This window comes from Neomonachus schauinslandi, chromosome 7 (assembly GCF_002201575.2).
Source record: "Neomonachus schauinslandi chromosome 7, ASM220157v2, whole genome shotgun sequence".
Taxonomy (NCBI): domain Eukaryota; kingdom Metazoa; phylum Chordata; class Mammalia; order Carnivora; family Phocidae; genus Neomonachus; species Neomonachus schauinslandi.
The window spans coordinates 108,762,725-108,786,008 of record NC_058409.1 but is presented as its reverse complement, the minus strand read 5'-3'; the positions used below and the strand labels follow the sequence as shown (position 1 = coordinate 108,786,008).

Here is a 23,284-nt window from a genome sequence, read left to right as displayed (position 1 = left end):
GTAGGCTATCCCAGGCATGTCTTCCACATTCCCTATGGATTTTTCTCTGAGGGCCACTCAATTCTCAGGAAAAAGAACTGGTGCTTTTGGGAAAGGGTAAAACAGGATCTGTGATGGTATCATACACGGTCTTTATGTGCAAGCACCATAACGTACATGTATTTGCAAAATAAAAAGTGAGGTCTCCATAACGTATGAATTAGGCCACCAGACACAAGGCAGTGTTAATGGAAAAAAGACAGAAAAGGAAATCAGGAGAATCAGAAACACAGTGTCTGGAATGCAAATCAAGTTTAAAGGTGTACACCTGGGTATTAGCAACCTCCTTCAAAAGAACAGAAAGGGAAGATAAAGGGGACAAATATGAGCTAAAAACATGTCTCTGCCAGAATTTTATATATAGATCAGGGAACAGATACTGTGGATGAAAAAAGGCTACACAATCGGTGAGGTACACAAGTTACACAATCGGTGAGTACTGGAATAAGCATTAAAACCCATGGCCATCTATGTCTTTTCATCACACCAAGTTCCTAAAGGGGAGGAGTAAAAGAAAGAAAATAGCAAGAAGTGTCAATTCCAAGATCCTGGGTCCATCCACTGACACAGATCAACTTATATTCTTGAAATAAAACAAACAAAGATACCCCATTTATTGGACCTCATCAACCCATCTTTCCATCTATCTACAAGAATAATTTTACAGATACCCTTAGGAGTAACAATCAAATCCTTCCCCCAGGCACCGTTTCTAGGTCATGGCATCTTTTGACTCAAGCTTTCTTCATGTCCTCTACAGGGAATTACTGCACAGCTATAATTATGCTAAGTTAACAATAACAATATTATCACATGTCCAATTCTTTCTATGTAACATAATCATAAATACATAACTTCAAAATAAACTATATATATGTAACTTGTTATATTAATTATTCAGTTCACAATCTCAAAAGTTTTACATGCCATAGTGAAAATGCCCATTATTTATATAACTGAGATGTCTGTATTATCTGATAAAAAATTACATACATTAGGAAGTTTATTTCACTTGTAAAATTTTATCAGTAAAGATGCCCCCAAACTCATTGAAATTCATGGGTTTTGTGTTACTTATTATGGCTTGAGCAGATACTGAAGACTTTTCTGTGCTTAGTCCATTCTTATGATTTTACCACTGCATGAATTCTCTGGTGTACAGTGAGTTGTGACTTTTGAATGAATGCTTTCCCACATACAGTACATTGGTAGGGTTTCTCCCCAGTATGAATTCTCCGATGTACAACAAGGTCTGACTTCTGGGAAAAGGCCTTTCCACATTCAGCACATATGTAAGGTTTCTCTCCTGTATGAATGCGCTGATGCCCTGGGAGGTGGGACTTCTGAGAGAAGGCTTTCCCACATTCACTGCATACATAAGGTTTTTCTCCTGTGTGAATTCTCTGATGTCCAATGAGATGTGACTGCTGACAGAAGGCTTTTCCACATTCACTGCATTTATAGGGTTTCTCTCCAGTATGCGTTCTCTGATGTATGATGAGCTGTGACTTCCGGGAGAAGGTCTTCCCACATCCAGTACATTCATAAGGTTTCTCCCCAGTATGAATTATCTGATGTATAATGAGTTCTGACTTCCTGCTGAAGGCTTCTTCGCATTGAGCACATTTGTACGGTTTCTCCCCAGTGTGAATTCTTTTATGGATAATGAGGTGGGACTTCTCACAGAAGGCTTTCCCACATACAGTACATTCATATGGCTTCTCTCCAGTATGAGCTCTATGATGTATAATCAGCTGTGACTTCTGGGAGAAGGCCTTCCCACACTGATTACATTCATAAGGTTTCTCTCCAGTGTGAATTCTCTGATGTATAATGAGGGGTGATTTCTGGGAGAAGGCTTTCCCACAGTCATTACATTCATACGGTTTTTCCCCAGAATGTACTCTCTGATGTATAATGAGGGATGATTTCTGAGAGAAAGCTTTTCCACATTCAGAACATTCATAAGGTTTTTCCCCAGTATGAGTTCTCTGATGTACAATGAGATGTGACTTCTCACTGAAGGCTTTCCCACATGTACCACAATCATATGGTTTCTCTCCAGTATGAATTCTTTGATGTATTATGAGTTGTGACTTTTTTAGAAAAGATTTTCCACATTCAATGCACAAACAGGTCTTCTCTCCACTTTCAACATTCACATATTGAATAGGAGATTGTTTATTGCTGATAATCTTTCCACACTGACTATCTTCACAGTGTTTCACTCCATTATGAATTTTTTCATGCTTAGAATAGGAAGAAATAAGTGTACTCCCACATCTAAAATGCTCACCAGTGTTTCTTCTTGCATAACCCCTGTAACAACTGAATAAGTTTATATTCGGTTCCAAGCTCTTTTCAAATGAGTCACGTGTATACCGTCCTTGTCCTGAAGCATCTAGGTCTGTGTAGTCATGAAACATTTTTCCTAATGCCTTATATGAATAGCCTGATTCTTCAACAACTGTTTTGTTTTTGATGGCCATGACTTGCCTGAGAAGTCTGTCTTCATTTTCCTGATCTCTCTCCAGCTGGTCATCATCCTGCCATACCTTAAAAATGGAGTACAATGAATGATCTCTTGTTACACCTTCCAATATCTCCTTATGGAAGGAAACACCTTCAAGTATGTCCAATTGAGGATTTTCAAGTCTAGTCTCCCTTTCTGAAAGAATAAAAAAAATCAAACAGATAAAAAGATTCAGTAGAGGACAAAAGAGGTTAAAAACAAATGGATGATACATGATGGTCCAGGAGACAGAGAACTGGGAGGGCAACGGGCCATTTGAAACGTGTAAATTTATCACATGAGTACCTAAAGATGGACTTTACTTCCAACAGTGGTGGCATGAGGTAGTTGAAGAATTCTCCTCCCCAAAAAACAAGTACAAAAATAAAATAATTAAAAAGCAAAAACTAATTTAGGGCACTGAAAAACTACCAATGGGAGATAATAAGCTGAAAAATGCTTACTCACCCAAAACTTCTACTTCATTAGGTAAGAATGGGGAGCTTGTGGCATTCTTTCCTAAGGTTTTCCCATCTCCCACCCCTAGTTATGGGCATTAAAACACTAATCCACAGGATACAACTTAATGCTGTTAGTAAAGCAGCTAGAAACTTAACGGGAATTTGGAAGCAAAAGAGTCATAGAAAGGTTGAGATGATAAACTCTCCCTATACTCCCACCTCACCACTAAAATATTTGTGCAAAGATATCCTAGAGAGCCTAGCAGTGATTGAAAGTTTGGAGAGTCTTGCAAATTTGCTATACTTTTAAAGTGTTCTGACACATACACGACTCAGGCAGCAAAGAGTGAAAGCCACACTGGCTTCTGATGTCTACTACAACCTCTGTCCAAATCACTAGCTCACCTCTACTTTATCCAGGTGAAGGGGAGTCTCTTAGAAAGCCAGACTTAAACAAACAAACAAAAACCAGAGACATCAGCAATGACACTCTATGGGAGAGACAGATGTCACAGTATAAGCCCAGGCAAATTAAATGCCTCTAAGACAGAAAAGAAACGCTTGGAAGATCAGAAGAATCCAGACTACAACATATCATCTATAATGTAGAATTTTCAACCAAAAATTACTAGACATATAAAGAAACAGAAAACTGTGACTTAAACTAAGGAATAAAATCAGTTAATAGAAAGTAGCTCTACGTGGGTACAAATGCTGTATTTTGTAAACAAAGATTCCCAAAGAAGCTATTATAAACATATTAACTCAAAGGAAAAGACTGCTAGGCAATGAGTGCATAAATACGTAATTTTAAAAGAGAAAAAAGTATATAAAGGAACTAGTTTGACTATATGGAGACAGAAAGAGGAAATCTTGAGTATTATAACTTTTTTGTATCATGATTGTGGTAGTAGTTAACTTACTCTATGCTTAACATTAATTTTGTGTAAGTAAGGGGCGCCTGGGTGGCTCAGTTGGTTAAGCGACTGCCTTCGGCTCAGGTCATGATCCCGGAGTCCCGGGATCGAGTCCTGCATCGGGCTCCCTGCTCAGCGGGGAGTCTGCTTCTCCCTCTGACCCTCCTCCCTCTCATGCTGTCTCTCATTCTCTCTCTCGCAAATAAATAAAATCTTAAAAAAAAAAAACAACATTAATTTTGTGTAAGTTAAAACATAAACGAACCAAATGGAAAGTCTAAGGCTAAAATTAAAATTTCACCAGAGGGGCTTATTAGATTTGGGAAAGCAGAAAGCAAGATCAGAATCAGTAAATTTGAAGATATCACTAAAAATTAACTAACCCAAAGAACAAAAAGAAAAAAGGATTATAAAAAAATAAACAAAAATTCAGAGATCTGTGGTGTAATAATAGGCATTCCATCTAGTATATGTGTAACTGGAGTGGTAGAAACAGGGGAGAGAAAAAGGCAAAAAAAAGAAAAAAGAAAAAAGAAAAGAAAAATGTCTTTAAAATCACCCAATTTGGTGAGAAATGTTAATTTACATATCCAAGAAACTCCATAAAGTACAGGCAGGATACCTGGATAACTAGCCACATCAAAATCAAACTGCTGAGAAATGGAGAGAAAAAACTTAAAAGCAGTAAGAAAAAAAAATGACACATCATGCATAGGAGAAGCATAGTACTGCCAGCTGAGTTTCAACACACTCAAAAACTCTGAGGCCAGGAAACACTGGAATGACATATTCAAAATACTAAAAGAAAGCAACCTGTCAACCAACAATTCTATATCCAGTGAAACTCCTTTAAACATGGCAAAATAAAAGCATTTGCGGATAAACAAAAATATTTGCTAGCAGAACTGATTTACAAAATATACAAAAGAAAATCTCTCTGTCTGACAAAATAGTACCAGAAGATAACTTAAATCCAAAGGACACTAACAATTTTTTTAAGTGTGTAGGTAAATATAAGGAATTTAAATATGTCTGCCTTTTCTCTTTTTCTTTTCTGTAAAAAGCTTTTTAAAGCACAAATAAAGAAGAAAAGATGACGGAGGAGTAGGGGACCCTATTTCAACTGGTCCGGAATTGAGCTGGATATCTACCAGACCACTCTGAGCACCCATGAAATCAGCCTGAGATGTAAGAAGATCTGGATCTCTACAAACAGAATATCGCAGGCGGTTGGTTTTGAGGGACAAAGCGGGGAGCCGTGATTCCACGGGCAGATATTGGAGGATAAATGGCAGCGGGAAGGAGCCTGTCCGTGGGGATCCTACACCGCCGGTGAGCGACAGCCTCGCGCACTGGGGACGGGGCACAGACTCGCAGACTGGTAGTGGCGGGGAAAGGACTTTAGGGCAGCCCCCAGGGCGGAAACCTGGAGTGGCAGGGTGGCACGCGTGCGAACTGGGAGCAGCTGGCAGTTTTAGAAGCACAAAGGGCAGAGTCGTGCCCCAACCTGGAGGCAGGACTGGGAGCGCAGAGGAGGGGCGCACAACCCAGGACGCTGCAGTTTATAGCAGCATGGACAGAAACGGAGACAGTGTGGCCTGGAAAGCTCACTGAAGAACAGACTGCGATCTCTCTGCTCTGAGGCAGAGGGCTGGAAATGGTCTCTTCTGCTCTGACTCTCAGAAGAGACACGGAAAGCTGCCAGGGAAAGCCACCAGAGAACAAAAGCCCCCCAAAAATGATTCCCACTGAGCCCAACCCCGGCCACAGAGGGGCAGGGCAACTCTGCCCTAACAGGGTTGCCTGAGTAACAGCATGGCAGGACCCTCCCCCAGAAGACAGGCTGGGAAAACAAGAGGCCAGCAACCCTAAGGTACCTATAAAACAGGTGCATCTTGCTTAGGTTGTGGTCAATAATTTGGACTCTATACATTCCCTCAACCACCCATCAACAGAATGACAAGGAGGAGGAACCCCCAAAATAGAAAATACGTAGAAGTCATAGAAAATATGACTTATGCCGCAGATTTACAAATGGATGCAGATATAACCAAGATGTCGGAGATGGAATTCAGGCTAGCAATTGTGAAGACAATAGCTACAACGGAGAATTCAATTAATGACAACATAGAGTCTCTAAGGGCAGAAATGAAAGCTGAATTGGCAGAACTTAAAAATGCTATCAATGAGATCCAATCCAATCTAGATAATCTAACAGCTAGGGTAAGTCAGGCAGAAGAATGAATAAGCGACCTGGAAGACAATTTAACAGATAAAAAGGGAAAAGAGGAGGCCAGGGAAAAACAACTCAGAATCCCTGAAAATAGAATCAGAGAAATAAGTGACACCATGCATGAAGTGTTCCAATGTCAGAATAATTGGAATCCCGGAGGGAGTGGAGAGAGACAGAGGACTAGAAGACGTATTTGAGCAAATCGTAGCTGAGAACTTCCCTAATCTGGGGAATGAAAGAAACATTCGCGTCTTAGAGGCAGAGAGGACCCGTCCCAAGATCAGGAAAACAGGCCAACACCCTGGCATGTAATAGTAAAACTCGCAAATCTTAGAACCAAGGAAACCATCTTAAGGGCAGTTAGGGGGAAGAGATTCCTTACGTACAGAGGGAGGAACATCATATAATGTCAGACCTATCCACAGAGACCTGGCAAGCCAGAAAGGCCTGGAAAGACATATTCAGGGTACTAAACGAGAAGAACATGCAGCCAAGAATACTTTATCTGGCAAGGCTGTCATTTAGAATGGATGGAGAGATGCAGAGCTTCCAAGACTGGCAGAAACTGAAAGAATATGTGACCACTAAGCCGGCCCTGCAAGAAATATTAAGCGGGGTTCTATAAAAGGAGAAGGACCCCAAGAGTGATATACAACAGAAATTTACAGGGACAATCTATAAAAACAATGTCTTCACAGGCAACATGATGACAATTCATTCATATCTTTCAATAATCACTCTCAACGTGAACGGCCTAAATGCTCCCATAAAAGGGCACAGGGTTGCAGACTGGATAAAAAGACAGGACCCATCCATATGCTGTCTACAAGAGACTCATTTTGAAACTAAAGATACATCCAGACTGAAAGTGAAGGGATGGAGATCCATCTTCCATGCCAGCGGACCTCAAAAGAAAGCTGGGGTAGCAATTCTTATATCAGACAAATTCGATTTTAAACTAAAGTCTGTAGTTAGAGACACAGAAGGACACTATATCATTCTTAAAGGGTCTATCGAACAAGAAGATCTAACAATTGTAAATATCTATGCCCCCAACATGGGAGCAGCCATCTACATAAGCCAACTGTTAACCAAAATAAAGAGTCATATTGATAACAATATGTTAATTGTAGGAGACCTCAATACTCCACTCTCAGCAATGGACAGATCATCTAAGCAGAAAATCAACAAGGAAACAAGAGCTTTGAATGATACACTGGACCAGATGGACCTCATAGATATATACAGAACATTCCACCCTAAAACAACAGAATACTCATTCTTCTCGAGCACACATGGAACTTTCTCCAGAATAGACCACATACTGGGTCACAAATCAGGTCTCAACCGATACCAAAAGATTGAGATTATTTCCCGCATATTCTCAGACCACAATGTTTTAAAACTGGAACTCAATCACAAGAAAAAATTTGGCAGAAATTCAAACACTTGGAAGCTAAAGACCACCCTGCTCAAGAATGTTTGGGTCAACCAGGAAATCAAAGAAGAACTTAAACAATTCATGGAAATCAATGAGAACGAAAACACATTGGTCCAAAACCTATGAGATACTGCAAAGGCGGTCCTAAGGGGGAAATACAGAGCCATCCAAGCCTCACTCAAAAAAAATAGAAAAATCCCAAATTCACCAACTAACTCTACACCTTAAAGAACTAGAGAAAAAGCAACAAACGATGCCTAAGCCATGCATTAGAAGAGAAATAATTAAGATTAGACCAGAGATCAATGAATTAGAAACCAGAAACACAGTAGATCAGATCAACGAAACTAGAAGTTGGTTCTCTGAAAGAATTAATAAGATCGATAAACCACTGGCCAGATCTATCCAAAAGAAAAGAGAAAGGACCCAAATTAATTAAATTATGAATGAAAAGGGAGGGATCACGACTAACACCAAGGAAATAGAAACAATTATTAGAAATTATTATCAACAACTATATGCCAATAAACTGAGCAATCTGGATGAAATGGATGCCTTCCTGGAAACCTATAAGCTGCCAAGACTGATACAGGAAGAAATTGACAACCTGAATAGGCCAATAACCAGTAACAAGACTGAAGCAGTGATCAAAAACCTCCCAAAAAACAAGAGTCCAGGGCCTGATGAATTCCTGGGGAATTCTACCAAACATTCAAAGAAGAAGTAATACCTATGGCTCCTGAAGCTGTTTCAAAAAATAGAAACAGAAGGAAAACTTCCAAACTCATTCTATGAGGCCAGCATTACCCTAATCCCCAGATCAGGCAAAGACCCCATCAAAAAGGAGAATTTCAGACCGATATCCCTGATGAATATGGATTCCAAAATCCTCAACAAAATCCTAGCTAATAGGATCCAACAATACATTAAAAGGATCATCCACCACGACCAAGTGGGATTTATCCCCGGGATGCAACGGTGGTTCAACATTCGCAAATCAATGTGATAGAACACGTTAATAAGAGGAGGGAGAAGAAACATATGGTCCTCTCAACTGATGCAGAAAAGCATTTGACAAAATACAACATCCTTTCCTGATTAAAACTCTTCAGAGTATAGGGATAGAGGGAACATTCCTCAAGTTCATAAAATCCATCTATGAAAAACCCACAGCGAATATCATCCTCAATGGGGAAAAGCTGAGAGTCTCTCCCTTAAGATCAGGAACACGTCAAGGATGCCCACTCTCACCACTATTGTTCAACAGAGTACTAGAAGTCCTAGCAACAGCAATCAGACAACAAAAAGAAATAAAAGGTATTCAAATTGGCAAAGAAGAAGTCAAACTCTTTCTTTTCGCAGATGACATGATACTTTATGTGGAAAACCCAAAAGACTCCACCCCAAATTACTAGAACTCATCCAGCAATTCAGTAATGTGGCAGGATACAAAATCAATGCACAGAAATCAGTTGCTTTCTTATACACTAACAATGCAACTGTAGAAAGAGAAATTAGAGAAACGATTCCATTTACAATAGTACCAAAAACCATAAGATACCTCGGAATAAACCTAACCAAAGAGGTGAAGGATCTATACTCTAGGAACTATAGAACTCTCATGAAAGAAATTGAAGAAGACAGAAAAAGATGGAAAAATATTCCATCCTCATGGATCAAAAGAATAAACATTGTTAAAATGTCTATGCTACCCAGAGCAATCTATACCTTCAATGCCATCCTGATCAAAATTCCAATGACATTTTTCAAAGTGCTGGAACAAACAATCCTAAAATTTGTATGGAATCAGAAAAGACCCCGAATCGCCAAGGAAATGTTGAAAAAGAAAAACAAAGCTTGGAGGCATCACGTTGCCCGATTTTAAGCTATATTACAAAGCAGTGATCACCAAGACAGCATGGTACTGGCACAAAAACAGACACATAGACCAATGGAACAGAATAGAGAGCCCAGATATGGACCCTCAACTCTGTGGTCAAATAACCTTTGACAAAGCAGGAAAAAACATGCAATGGAAAAAAGACAGTCTCTTCAATAAATGGTGCTGGGAAAATTGAACAGCCACATGTAGAAGAATGAAACTCGACCATTCTCTTAACACCATTCACAAAGATAAACTCAAAGTGGATGAAAGACCTCAATGTGAGACAGGAATCCATCAAAATCCTAGAGGAGAACATAGGCAGTAATCTCTTTGACATCAGCCACAGCAAATTCTTTCAAGATACATCTCCAAAGGCTAGTAAAACAAAGACAGAAATGAACTTTTGGGACTTCATCAAGATAAAAAGCTTCTGCACAGCAAAGGAAACAGTCAACAAAACAAAGAGGCAACCCACAGAATGGGAGAAGATATTTGCAAATGACACTACAGATAAAGGGCTGGTATCCAAGATCTATAAAGAACTTCTCAAACTCAACACCCCAAAAAACAAATAATCAAGTCAAAAAATGGGCAGAAGACATGAAAAGACACTTCTCTGAAGAAGACATACAAATGGCTAACAGACACATGAAAAAATGTTCATCATCATTGGCCATCAGGGAAATTCAAATCAAAACCACATTAAGATACCACCTTACACCAGTTAGAATGGCAAAAATGGACAGGGAAAGAAACAACAAATGTTGGAGAGGTTGTGGAGAAAGGGGAACCCTCTTACACTGTTGGTGGGAATGCAAGTTGGTGCATGCACTTTGGAAAACAGTGTGGAAGTGCCTCAAAAATTTAAAAACAGAGCTACCCTATGACCCAGCAATTGCACTCCTGGATATTTACCCCAAAGACACAGATGTAGTGAAAAGAAGGGCCATATGCACCCCAACGTTCATAGCAGCAATATCCGCAATAGCCAAACTGTGGAAAGAGCCGAGATGCCCTTCACCAGATGAATGGATAAAGAAGATGTGGTCCATATATCCAATGGAATATTACTCAGCCATCAGAAAGGATGAATACCCAACTTTTACATCAACATGGATGGGACTGGAGGAGATTATGCTCAGTAAAATAAGTCAAGCAGAGAAAGTCAATTATCATATGGTTTCACTTATTTGTGGAACATAAGGAATAGCATGGAGGACATTAGGAGAAGGAAGGGAAAAATGAAGGGGGGGGAATCGGAGGGAGAGATGAACCATGAGAGACTATGGACTCTGAGAAACACACAGGGTTTTGGGGGTGGGGTGGGGGGATGGGTTAGCCTGGTGATGGGTATTAAGGAGGGCACGTACTGCATGGAGCACTGGGTGTTATACGAAAACAATGGATCGTGGAACACCATATCAAAAACTAATGATGTAGGGCGCCTGGGTGGCTCAGTTGTTTAAGCGACTGCCTTCGGCTCAGGTCATGATCCTGGAGTCCCAGGATCGAGTCCCGCATCGGGCTCCCTGCTTGGCAGGGAGTCTGCTTCTCCCTCTGACCCTCCCCCCTCTCATGCTCTCTCTCTCCCTCTCATTCTCTCTCAAATAAAAAAAAAAAAAACTAATGATGTATTGTATGGTGACTAACATAATAAAATTAAAAAAACAATAAAGCAAAAATAACACATTGTCAAATTTATCACAAACGTAAGTGTAACACACATGATTAAAAGAACAAAGCAGCACAGGATAGTCAGGGAGAGTAGAAAATGGAACTATGCTAGCACAAAATTTCTATGTTTTGCCAGAAAAATAAAGCAGTATTAATGTGCATTAGGTTATAAGAAGCTAAATATCATACTGTAATCCCCACAGCAATATCACACACATAGACAGAACTAAGAAGAAAAATTCAACAAGGAAATTAAGATGGGGGGCCCCTGGGTGGCTCAGTCGGTTAAGCGGCTGCCTTCAGCTCAGGTCATGATCCCAGGGTCCTGGGATTGAGCCCCGCATCAGGCTCCCTGCTCAGCGGGAAGCCTGCTTCTCCCTCTCCCACTCCCCCTACTTGTGTTCCCTCTCTCGCTGTCTCTCTCTGTCAAATAAATAAATAAAATCTTTAAAAATAAATAAATAAATAAAAATAAATAAAAAAATAAAAAAAGGAAATTAAGATGGTATGCTAAAAAAAGTTCTTTCAACATAAAAGACAGGAAAAGAAAAAGGACCTAAAGAGAGATTAAGCAAATAGAAAACAAACAGCAAAATGGCAAAAATAAATCAAAACAAATCAATAATTACATTAACTGGGAATGGAATAATACTCCAATCAGAAACTGTCAGACTAGATAAAACAGTAAGAATCAACTAAACATTATCTATAAGAAATTCACTTTAAATTCAAAGACAAATATGCTGAAAATAAAAGGATGGGGGAAAAAATCATGCAAACTGTAAGCACAAGAGAGGTGAAGTAGCTGTATTAATATTAGATAATATAGACTTCAAGATAACAAATACTATTAGAAACAGAGAAGTATATTTCAAAATTGTGAAAGGAGAATTGTAAGAAGATATAACAATTATAAATGTATCTGTGCCTAACCACAGATGCCCACAACACACAAACCAAAACTAACAAAAATGAAAGGAAAAACAAATTAGTAATTATGTCCAGAAATTTCAACATCCCTCTCACAAAGATTTCTAAAACAAGTAGACAAAAAAAAAAAAATCAGTAAGTATCAACGAACCTGACCTAACAACATCTATAGATACCCCACAACAACAGAACACACATTTCAAGAACACGTGAATCAAACATCAGAATAGACTACATATTGGGCTTCAAAACAAGCTGCAATAATTTTATGAGGACAGAAATTATACAGAATATATTCTACAACCATAATGAAATTAGAAATAAATAACAAAAAGATCTTGAAAATTCCCGCAAATATTTGGAAAACAACATATGTGTAAATAACCTGTATGTTAAAAAGTCCAATAATAGAAAATAAGTTGAATTGAATGAAAATGAAAACAATACGTCAAAATTTGAAACAAAGTCAAAGCAGTACTTAAGAGGACAAATTATATATAGGTAGTCCTCATTTTGAGTAATTTTGATATGCATGAATTTCAGTTAGCACAGTTTAGTACATAACACCAGTCTGGCAACAACACAGTTAACATTTTAATTACCACAGTATACTATTTGTGACTAATAGCATAAAGTACAAATTTCACTGCCAGCACTTAAAGTCCACAAATCACTATGCAAATAACAGATACACATCATGATCTGTACCCAATCATTTCCCTTATTTCAAAGTCTGTCACTGATTTTTAACTGCACATCTGTTATCCAATATATATACAGAGTGCAAAGTGTATAGGTGTGTTTCCTCCTTGTCTCCCATTGATAAACCCACATGGCATTTTACAAAAATGGACAGCCGGAAGAGGGAAGTGGCCTGCAAAGATGAAAATGCAGCAAAGAAACAATACTAACAACACTGGATGTGGTTCGAAGATAGCTTTGGCATTGCCACTATTCATGACACTTTAGGTAGATAGCCAGAAGAACTCAGTGAAGGCAAAACTTACTGACAAAAATTCTTGGGTTATGATGAAAAGAATAAATATATTACAGAGAAAACGACCCTGACGAAAAATCCTCACAGTATCTTGGACATATTTCACAACACTGAAAACAAAAAGGGTAAAATGTTGGTAGCTGATTCAACCTTAGAAAAGAGTTTGATAGGGGCGCCTGGGTGGCTCAGTCGTTAAGCATCTGCCTTCGGCTCAGGTCATGGTCCCAGGGTCCTGGGATCGAGCCCCATATCAGGCTCCCTGCTCGGCAGGAAGCCTGCTTCTCCCTCTCTCACTCCCCCTGCTTGTGCTCCTGCTCTCGCTCTCTCTCTCTCTGTCAAATAAATAAATAAAATCTTTAAAAAAAAAAAGAGTTTGATAATTCAGTAAGACATAGAAAACAGGCTCACTTCCTATCGTAAGTTATACAATGATAAGAAGGTAGACACTGCTCAAACTATATAGGATTGTTGAAAAAAAACCCCACATTTTCAATGCTGTCAATGTTTTTACTTGAAAGGTAGTAAATATTCATTTTGCTATATTTTCATTTTTCTATAGAGCTATAACCAACGGTGAGATGGTTTTTTAATGTTTTCACAAAAAAGTTTAAAGGTCACAAAACAACTGTAATTTTTTTCCATTGCTTATGAAGATTACTTTGCAAAGTTCTGACTTCTTTGGTAATTTTTATGGTCTCTTACTACCATACAAGATGAGAATCACCTGTATGTAAATGCTCATGTTAGAAAACAAAACAGGTCTAGGGGTGCCTGGGTGGCTCAGTTGGTTAAGCGACTGCCTTCGGCTCAGGTCATGATCCTGGAGTCCCAGGATCGAGTCCCGCATCGGGCTCCCTGCTTGGCAGGGAGTCTGCTTCTCCCTCTGACCCTCCTCCTTCTCATGCTCTCTGTCTCTCATTCTCTCTCTCTCAAATAAATAAATAAAATCTTAAAAAAAAAAAAATTAAAAAAAAAAAACAGGTCTCAAATTAATAATCTGAGCTTCCACCTTAAGAAGCTAGAAAAAGAACAAATTAAACCCCAAATAAGTGGAAGACAGGAAAAGTAAAGATCAGAGTGGAAGTCAATGAAATAGAAAATGAACAAACAATAGAGAAAAATCAATGAAATAAGAAACTGATTATTTGAAAAAAACTAATAAAATTAATATGTTTTAGGTAACAATGAGAAAAAAGAGAGCTGGCATAAAGTAGCAATATCAGCATGAAGGACAGAATACCTCTAGACTAGACCCTACAGACATAAAAGAACAATGGAGGATTATCATGAAACATTTTATACCAATGAATTTGACAACTTGAATGACATAAAAAAAATTGCTTTAAAGACACAATTACCAGAACTGACTCAAGACAAAAGATAACTTGAATAGATTCACATCAAGGAAAGAAACTTATAGGGGTGCCTGGGTGCCTCAGTTGTTAAGCATCTGCCTTCGGCTCAGGTCATGATCCCAGGGTCCTGGGACTGAGCCCCGCATTGGGCTCCCTGCTCTGCAGGAAGCCTGTTTCTCCCTCTCCCACCCCCCTGCTTGTGTTCCCTCTCTCGCTGTGTCTCTCTCTGTCAAATAAATAAATAAAATCTTTAAAAAAAAGGAAGAAACTTATAAATAAAAATCTTCCCACAAAAAAGTCCAGACCTGGACTGGTAAATTCTTATCACTGTAATAAACCGCAACCATGAGTATAACAGCTTCTCTAAGTTTGTGAGCTCTTCTAGAAAATCATCAAACCAGGGGCGCCTGGGTGGCTCAGTTGGTTAAGCATCTGCCTTCGGCTCAGGTCATGAACCCAGGGTCCTGGGATCGAGCCCCGCATAGGGCTCCCTGCTCCGCAGGAAGCCTGCTTCTCCCTCTCCCACTTCCCCCGCTTGTGTTCCTTCTCTCACTGTGTCATTCTCTGTCAAATAAATAAATAACATCTTTAAAAAAAAAAAAGAAAATCATCAAACCTAAGGGTGATCTTCCAGACCCATCCAATACAAGTAGCAAACCAAATCCAGCAATATATAAAAAGAATTATACACCATCATCAAGTGGAACTTGTCCCAGAATGTAAGGTTGGTTTACTATCCAATAACAAATTAACTGAAATTCCATAATACAGCATATAAACAGACCATCTCAGTAAATGCAGAAAATGCATTTGTCAAATTCCAGCACATTTTCATGATAAAAACACCAACAAAATTGGAATAGAAAAGAAATTCCTCAACCTGACAAAGGGCATGACAACTTACAGCTAACATACTTAACACTGAAAGACTGGACTTTTCCCCATAAGATCAGGAATAAGACAAGGATGTCCACTCACCATTCTATTCAATATTGTACTGGAGGTTCTAGCCAGGGTACTTAGGCAGGAAAAAGAAAAAAAAAAAAAAAAAAGCATCCAATTGAATTTCTCAATTTATAGAGGACAAAACCATTTATACAGAAAATCCTAAAAAATCAACTGAAGAATGATTAGAACTAATAAATGAGTTTATTAGTAAGTCTGCAGAATACCAGACCAATATACAAAAATCAATCATATTTCCATACACTTGCAATGGACAATCCAAAAATGAAATTAACGAAACAACTGCATATACAATAGCATCAGATAGAATAAAATACTAAGAAATAAATTTAACAATTATAAAACTTACACTCTGAAAACTATTTCAAAAAAAATTAATCTAAATGAAAGGGAAAAATTACATGTTCATTGGAAGATTTAATATTATTAAGACAGCAATACTCCTCAAATTGATTGGCAAATTCAACAAATACCTGTCAGAATCTAAGGATATTTATTTGTAGAGATAGATAAGCTTATTCCAAAATTCATTCCTGAAGAGTCAACGTTTCCAATCTTGGAAAAGAAAAACAATGTTGGAAGAATGACATTTCCCAATTTCAAAACTTACTACAAGCAACAATAGTCCAGAGATTGGCATAGAGACAGATATACAGATAGACAGAATAGTACAGTTAGAAATAAACCCTTTCATGTAAGACTAATTGATTTCTGGCAAGGGCATCAAGACCATTTGATGGGAAAAGAATAATCACTTCAATAAATGGTCGTGGAACAAATTCATTCTACGACGCCAGCATTACCCTGATTCTAAAACCAGATAAAGACACCACACAAAAAAAGAGAACTATAGGCCAGTATCTCTGATGAACACAGACGTGAAAATCCTCAGCAAAATATCAGCAAACCGAATCCAACAATACATTAAAACAATCACTCACCATGATCAAGCGGGATTCATTCCCAGGATGCAAGGGTGGTTGAATATTCGCAAAAAAAATCAACTGGTATGTTCCATCAATAAGAAAAAGGATAAAGCCAAGTGATTATTTCAATAGCGCAGAAAAAGCATTTGACAAAGTATAACATATATTCATGATAAAAACCCTCAACAAAGTAGGTTTAGAGGGAACATACCTCAACATAATAAAGTCCATACATGAAAAACCAGAGCTAACATCATACTCAATGGGGGAAAACTGAGAGCCTTTCCCCCTAAGGTCAGGAACAAGACAAGGATATCTGCTTTTATTCAACATAGTACTGGAAGTCCTAGCCACAGCAATCTGACAAAAAGAAATAAAAGGCATCCAAATTGGTAAGGAAGAAGTAAGACCTGCACTATTTGCAGATGACATGATACTATATATAGAAAACCCTAAAGATTCCACCAAAAAACTGTTGGAACTGATATATGAATTCAATAAGGTCACAGGATACAACATCAATGTACAGAAATTCACTGCATTTCTATACATTAATAATGAAGCAGCTAAAAAAAATTAAGAAAACAACCCCATTTACAACTGTACCAAAAATAATAAAATATCTAGGAATAAACTTAACCAAAGAGGTGAAAGACCTATATTCTGAAACCTATAAAACACTGATAAAAGAAACTAAAGATAACACAAAGACATTCCATGCTCATTGATTAGAAGAACAAATGTTGTTAAAATGTCTATACTACCCAAAGCAATCCACACATTTAAGGCAATCCCTATCAAAATGCCAACAGCATTTTTCACAGAACTAAAACAAACAATCCTAAAATTTGTATGGAACCACAAAAGATCCAGAATAGCCAAAGAAATCTTGAAAAAGAAAAACAAAACTGGAGGCATCACAATTCCAGACTTCAAGTTATATTACAAAACTGTAGTAATCAAAACAGTATGGTACTGGCACAAAAACAGATGAGTGGATCTTAAGAACTGAATAGAGAATCCAGATATAAACCCACAATTCTATAGCCAATTAATCTTCAACAAAGGAGACAAGAATATGAAATGGGAAAACTGCACAGACACATGCAAAAGAATGAAAATGGACCACTTTCTTACACAAAAATAAACTCCAAATGGATTAAGGACCTAAATATACGACCTGAAACCATAAAAATCCTAGAAGAGAGTACAGGCAGTAATTTCTCTGACACCAGCTGTAAAAACACATTTTTAGATGTGTCTCCTGAGGCAAGGGAAACAAAAAGCAAAAATAAACTACTTGGACTGCATCAAAATAAAAAGCTTCTGCACAGAAAAGAAAACAACTACCAAAACTAAAAGACAACCTATGGAATGGGAGGAGATATTTGCAAATGATATATCCGGTAAAGGGTTAGTATCCAAACTATATAAAAAAAACTTATACAACTCAATACCCCAAAATCAAATAATCCAATTAAAAATGGGCAGAAGACATGAACAGACATATTACCAAAGAAGACATCCAGATGGCCAAGAGACACCGGAAAACATGCTCAACATCACTCATCATCAGGGAAATGTAAATCTAAACCACAATGAGATATCACCTCACACCTGTCAGGAAATCAAAAGCTCAGGAAACAACAAGTGTTGGTGAGGATGTGGAGAAAAAGAACATCTGTGCATGTTGGTGGGAATGCAAACTGGTGCAGCCACAGTGGAAGACGTTATGGGGATTCCTCAAAAAATTAAAAATGGAACTACCCTATGATCCAGTAATCACATTACTGGGTATTTACCCAAGGAATACAAAAATACTAATTGAAAGGGATACATGCACCCCTATGTTTATTGCAGCATCATTTACAATAGTCAAATTATGGAAGTGTCCATCAACAGATGCATGTATAAAGAAGATGTGGTATATATATACACAATGGAATATTATTCAGCCATAAGAAAGACTAAAATCTTGCCATTTGCAACAACACGTGTGGATCTAGAGAGTATAATACTAAATGAAATAAGCCAGTCAGAGAAATACCATTTGATTTCACTCCTATGTAGAATTTAGGAAACTAAACAAACAAAGGAAAAAACAAACAAAGAGAAACCAAAAAACAGACTTAACTATAGAGAACAAACAACTATGGAGGTTTACCAGAGGGGAGTGGGTGAGGGGATGGGTAAAACAGATGAAGGGGATTAAGAGTACACTTATCTTGATGAGCACTGAGTAATACAAGGAATTGCTGAATTGCTATATTGTACACCTGAAACTAATACAACACTGTATTTGACTATATAGGTATTAAATAAAAATAAACAAAAATACATGTCATAATCAAAATAAAAATAAATAAATGAATAAATAAGTAAATAAATAAATGGTGCTGGAACACATGGATTGCCACATGCAAAAGAATGAAGTTGGACCCTTAACTTCACACCATGTGCAAAAATTAACTCAAAATGGATCAAAGACCCAAATGTAAGAGCATTAACAGTATAAAACTTTTAGGAAAAAAAACTTGGGGTAAATCTTCATGACCTTGGATTTGGCAATAGATTCTTGGATATACCAACAGCACAAGTAACAAAAGAAAAATAGAAAAACTGGACTTCATCAAAATTACAAAATCTGGTGCTTCAAAGGCTACTATCAAGAGAGTGAAAAGACAACCCGCAGGATATAAGTATCTGCAAATCATATGTCTGGTTAAGAGACCTACATCAAACAAGAACTCTAGGAGCTTCCAGGTTGGTGAACACATGGAGGTGTGCCGGGAGAGTGGTGCACCTGGAGAGGCCGTGAAGCTCTGTGCCCTTTCCCCATGCCCTGCCCTATGTATCTCCTCCAGCTGGATATTCCTGGGTTATATCCTTTTAGAGTAAACTGGCAATCTAGGTAAAGCACAGAAGAGCCATGTGAGTCCTCCAGATTTCTCTTCCCCTGTATCAGTGACAAGCTGGACTGCAGTGTTAACTTCACTCAGTTTGATCTCCTGAGGTACCATGTGGAGCATGCCCCCTGCTGAACTGTGTTGGATATGCAACATGTAAAGAAAACATTGTTGGGCGCCTGGGTGGCTCAGACGGTTAAGCGTCTGCTTTCGGCTCAGGTCATGATCCCAGGGTCCTGGGATCAAGTCCCGCATCCGGCTCCCTGCTCAGCAGGGAGCCTGCTTCTCCCTCTGCCTCTCTCTCTCTCTCTCCCTGTCTCTCATGAATAAATAAATAAAATCTTTAAAAAAAAAAAAGAAAACAAACATTGTTGTGTTAAAGCACTGGCATTTAGAGGTTAATTTGTAATATAGTGTTATCCAGCCTGTCCTAATTAATAATAAAATTAGTACCAGTGAACAAAAGAACTCTATAAAAAACACCTTACCTATACAAAGAACTTTACATAAAAGTTCCATATAACTTCTGTATAAGAATTTTATCTCTATAAAGAATTCTTACAATTCAATAATAAAAAGACAACTCAAAATAGACAAATGATCTCAACAAATTATTTTCCGAAGAAGATACATAATGGCCAACAAGCAGATGAAAATATGCTCAACATAATTAGTCATTAGGGACCATTTTAGTTCAACACAAAATTCCTATATGACCCAGCAATTCTACTCCTAGGTACATACCAAAGAAAAAATAAAACATAGGTCTTACACAAAAACTTGTATATGAATGTTTATAGTAGCATTATTCATGTTGCGAAAAGGTGGAAACAAGCCAAATACTGATGAATGGACAGCCAAATGTAGTATATCCATACAATGGAATATTATTCAGCCAAAAAGAATCGAAGGACTGATACACGTTATAAGGTGGATGGCCCTCAAAAACAGCGTGCTAACCGAAAGAAGCCAGTCACAAAAGGCCTCATGTTATATGATTTCGTTTAAATAAAAGATCAAGAGTAGGCAAATCAATAGAGAGCAAAAGCAGACTAGTGGTTGCTTAGGGCTGGGAGATGAGTAACAGGGGTGTGATAGCTAAAGGGTACAGGATTTCTTTCGTAGGTGATAAAAATGTTTTAAAATTGACCTTGGGAGGGCGCCTGGGTGGCTCAGTTGGTTGCACGACTGCCTTCGGCTCAGGTCATGATCCTGGAGTCCCGGGATCGAGTCCCGCATCGGGCTCCCTGCTCAGCAGGGAGTCTGCTTCTCCCTCTGACCCTCTTCCCTCTCGTGCTCTCTATCTCTCATTCTCTCTCTCTCAAATAAATAAATAAAATCTTTAAAAAAAAAAAAAATTGACTGTGGGAATCGTTATACATATCTGTGAATACACTAAAAAAACCCACTGAATTGTTAACTTTGAATGGGTGAATTGTAAAGCATGTGAGTTATACCTCGAAGTTGTTTAAATACAATAATACCAGAAAATTTCAGAGTATAGGTACAGTATGCACTTTACTGTCCATAGTCACACTGTGTATTCATGCTTATATCCCATTATTCCCCAAAAAATATATTTTATGAAGGCAAGCCTAGCAAATTTCTGCAGAAAAGCCATAATGATTCCTAACTCCACAAATCTGTACACATCCATTGCTAGAGCTTGCCTTCACCCTCCTCCTGCCTAACCCACACTTCAAATATACTTCCGAGTAGCTGGTTCATGCTTGGAAAAAACACCTTCTTAAGTTATGCCACGTCTCTTTAGACTGTAATTTTCAGTGAACTCCTAAAACATTAACTATATTGGTTGTGCAATTTTATACAGCCATGAACTCTGATGCCTTGTCTTTCCATGTACAACCTATGGTTCTGAAAAGCATCTGACTTTTATTGCCTTTGAATTTCTTCTAGAAAGGCACTAAAGATATGATTCTGAATCATATCTACCAAGATATGAGTGAATCAGTAAGAAATTTTTCTTCTCTTCATGGCTCACTATTACCTAATTAACAAGTTGTTGAATACTTACTACATGTTCAGCACAGGAGCAAGAAGGAATAGGAGCTGCCAATCTGGGTGGAAGCATAAATCTCAGCCACCAGCCAATTAAAAACAAAAACAAAGAAACTGAGATTTCACTTCCCTTGGCTCCCACCTGCCAGATTTTTACCGGGACAGATCCAATTTGATATGTCTCTCTTTATGATCCATGGTTCTTCTCCTTGTTCCAACTTGGAGATGACATCTGGTTTGGACACTGGATGCCCTATTATAGAGAAATCAGAGAGGAATTGGGTTGACTACACTGAAGAAAAAAGAAAGGCACCTGGGTGGCTCAGTCGGTCAAGTGTCTGACTCTTGATCTCAGCTCAGCTCTTGATCTCGGGGTCGTGAGTCAAGCCCTACTTAAAAAAAAAAGGGGGTGCTATTTTAGGAGCCCCACAATAAAGCTGTCCAGCCTGCTCTTAGCAGAGCACTGACCTTCTGCTGGAGAGAGAAAAGAGAGCACAAAGTCAGTCATTACATATGTCAGGAACCCACCCAACTTGATCAAAGGAGAAGAGAGAGGCACTGGATTGGAAGATGTTGTGATATGGGGGAAGCCATCCTTACCCAATGAGACCAGGTGGCTGAAGTTCTCCAGCATCACATCTCTGTACAGGGTCCTCTGAGCAGGGTCCAGTTGCTGCCACTCCTCCTTGGTGAAAGCTATGGCCACATCCTCAAATGACAATGGACCCTATAACAGCATGCTCCTGTTCAATCTGAAGTGATCAGTCTTATTTTTACCATAGCATGCCAAACCATATGCCCAGTTCTACATCATGCCTATTCAGAAAAATGATGTAAAATACTGTCTTTAGCAAAAAGAGTCAAACACATCAAAAGAACAGAAGAGCAAAAGAGACTTAATCACAAATGGGAATTCAATAAAGGCAGCATTTCAAATAAATGAATTATTCAACAAATGGTTTTGGGAAAACTGGATAGTCAATCAGTTAAATAATAAAGTTGAGACTTTATGTTTTAAAAACAAGAGAATCAATAATTTCCAGATGGAGAAAAATCTAAGCATCACAAATTATTAATACTGGTTATCCCAGGAGGAAGGGAATGTTAGGGTCCCTTTCACTTTATAATTTTTATTTTATTTTTTATGTTTTTTAAAATGTTTAAAATAATTCAGGCCAGGACAAAAAATAGTAAAATGATTTTATAAATTGAAAAAAATGGACCCAAAACTGGCATTCAGTTGGGGAGTTGCCTCACAAACTCTGAGACCATAGCAAAGGCTATGGAGAATCAGAGACCCCCGTGCTCCCAAGTGTTTGCCACTGAATTTTAAGTAAAGAACTGCCTATCTGAGAGAAATAATTACTTTGGAGACAAATAGATACTCATCACTCCATCTTATCTAGGTTTTATCTCTGGATAAACTATACCTTAGTTCCCCAAAGAATAATGCTTATGGAGTTCAGCTCTAACATTATGCTAACTGCCTTCTAAAAAAAAATATTTAAAGACACAACCACAAAAAATCTGACACATTTATGCAGAAGTATAGGTCAGGATATCATCTATAGAAGATCCCCCAAAATGAATTTCTTTTTGTCCTAATGTCAAGAAATATTTTCATTGAAAATTCAGTTGATTTCTATTTGTGGAGAATGCCAAATTATGTATATGATGTCCTCTACCTCCCCCCTGTGGCTGCTAGAAAAGATCGAACAAATTTGCGCTTTATTTTTTTTTCAAATTTGCACTTTAATTTACACACTCACATAAAGTAAATATAATGTACATTATATTTATATATGAACTATAATAGTTGTTTTATGCGGCTTAAAACCACATAATCTACATATTACATAGCAACTCGTCTCCAAGTCTTTGTTCTCTCTACATTTTCCCTAATTCTAATTTCTAGCTTTCTGCACTTTTCCATTTGATTATATGGAAACCAAGTACAAAATAAGCAAGCAACTCACGTGAGACTTGGTCATTTTCTGCTTCTCTTCCAAAAGAGCAGAGGTCT

The 23,284-nt window shown here is 38.1% G+C and overlaps 1 protein-coding gene across 1 annotated transcript; it reads right to left on the bottom strand.

The window, feature by feature from the left end:
* Nucleotides 1-1,163: 1,163 nt before the first annotated feature.
* LOC110590185 (zinc finger protein 300-like) lies at nucleotides 1,164-23,276 on the bottom strand. The gene is made up of 4 exons (XM_021700936.1): nucleotides 23,238-23,276; nucleotides 21,862-21,988; nucleotides 21,388-21,514; nucleotides 1,164-2,703 (listed from the first exon to the last, which is right to left on the bottom strand). The coding sequence occupies exons 1-4, from the start codon at nucleotides 23,250-23,252 to the stop codon at nucleotides 1,164-1,166; spliced, it is 1,809 nt and encodes a 602-aa protein (XP_021556611.1). The 5' UTR covers nucleotides 23,253-23,276.
* Nucleotides 23,277-23,284: the final 8 nt, after the last annotated feature.

Excerpts from the sequence above, each read along its gene's own strand:
- LOC110590185 (XM_021700936.1), bottom strand. Across the intron at positions 21,515-21,861 it reads CAGCCACCTGGTCTCATTGG|GGCATCCAGTGTCCAAACCA; the intron begins GTAAGGATGGCT and ends TCTCTATAATAG. Across the intron at positions 2,704-21,387 it reads GCAGGTGGGAGCCAAGGGAA|GGAGACTAGACTTGAAAATC; the intron begins GTGAAATCTCAG and ends TCTTTCAGAAAG.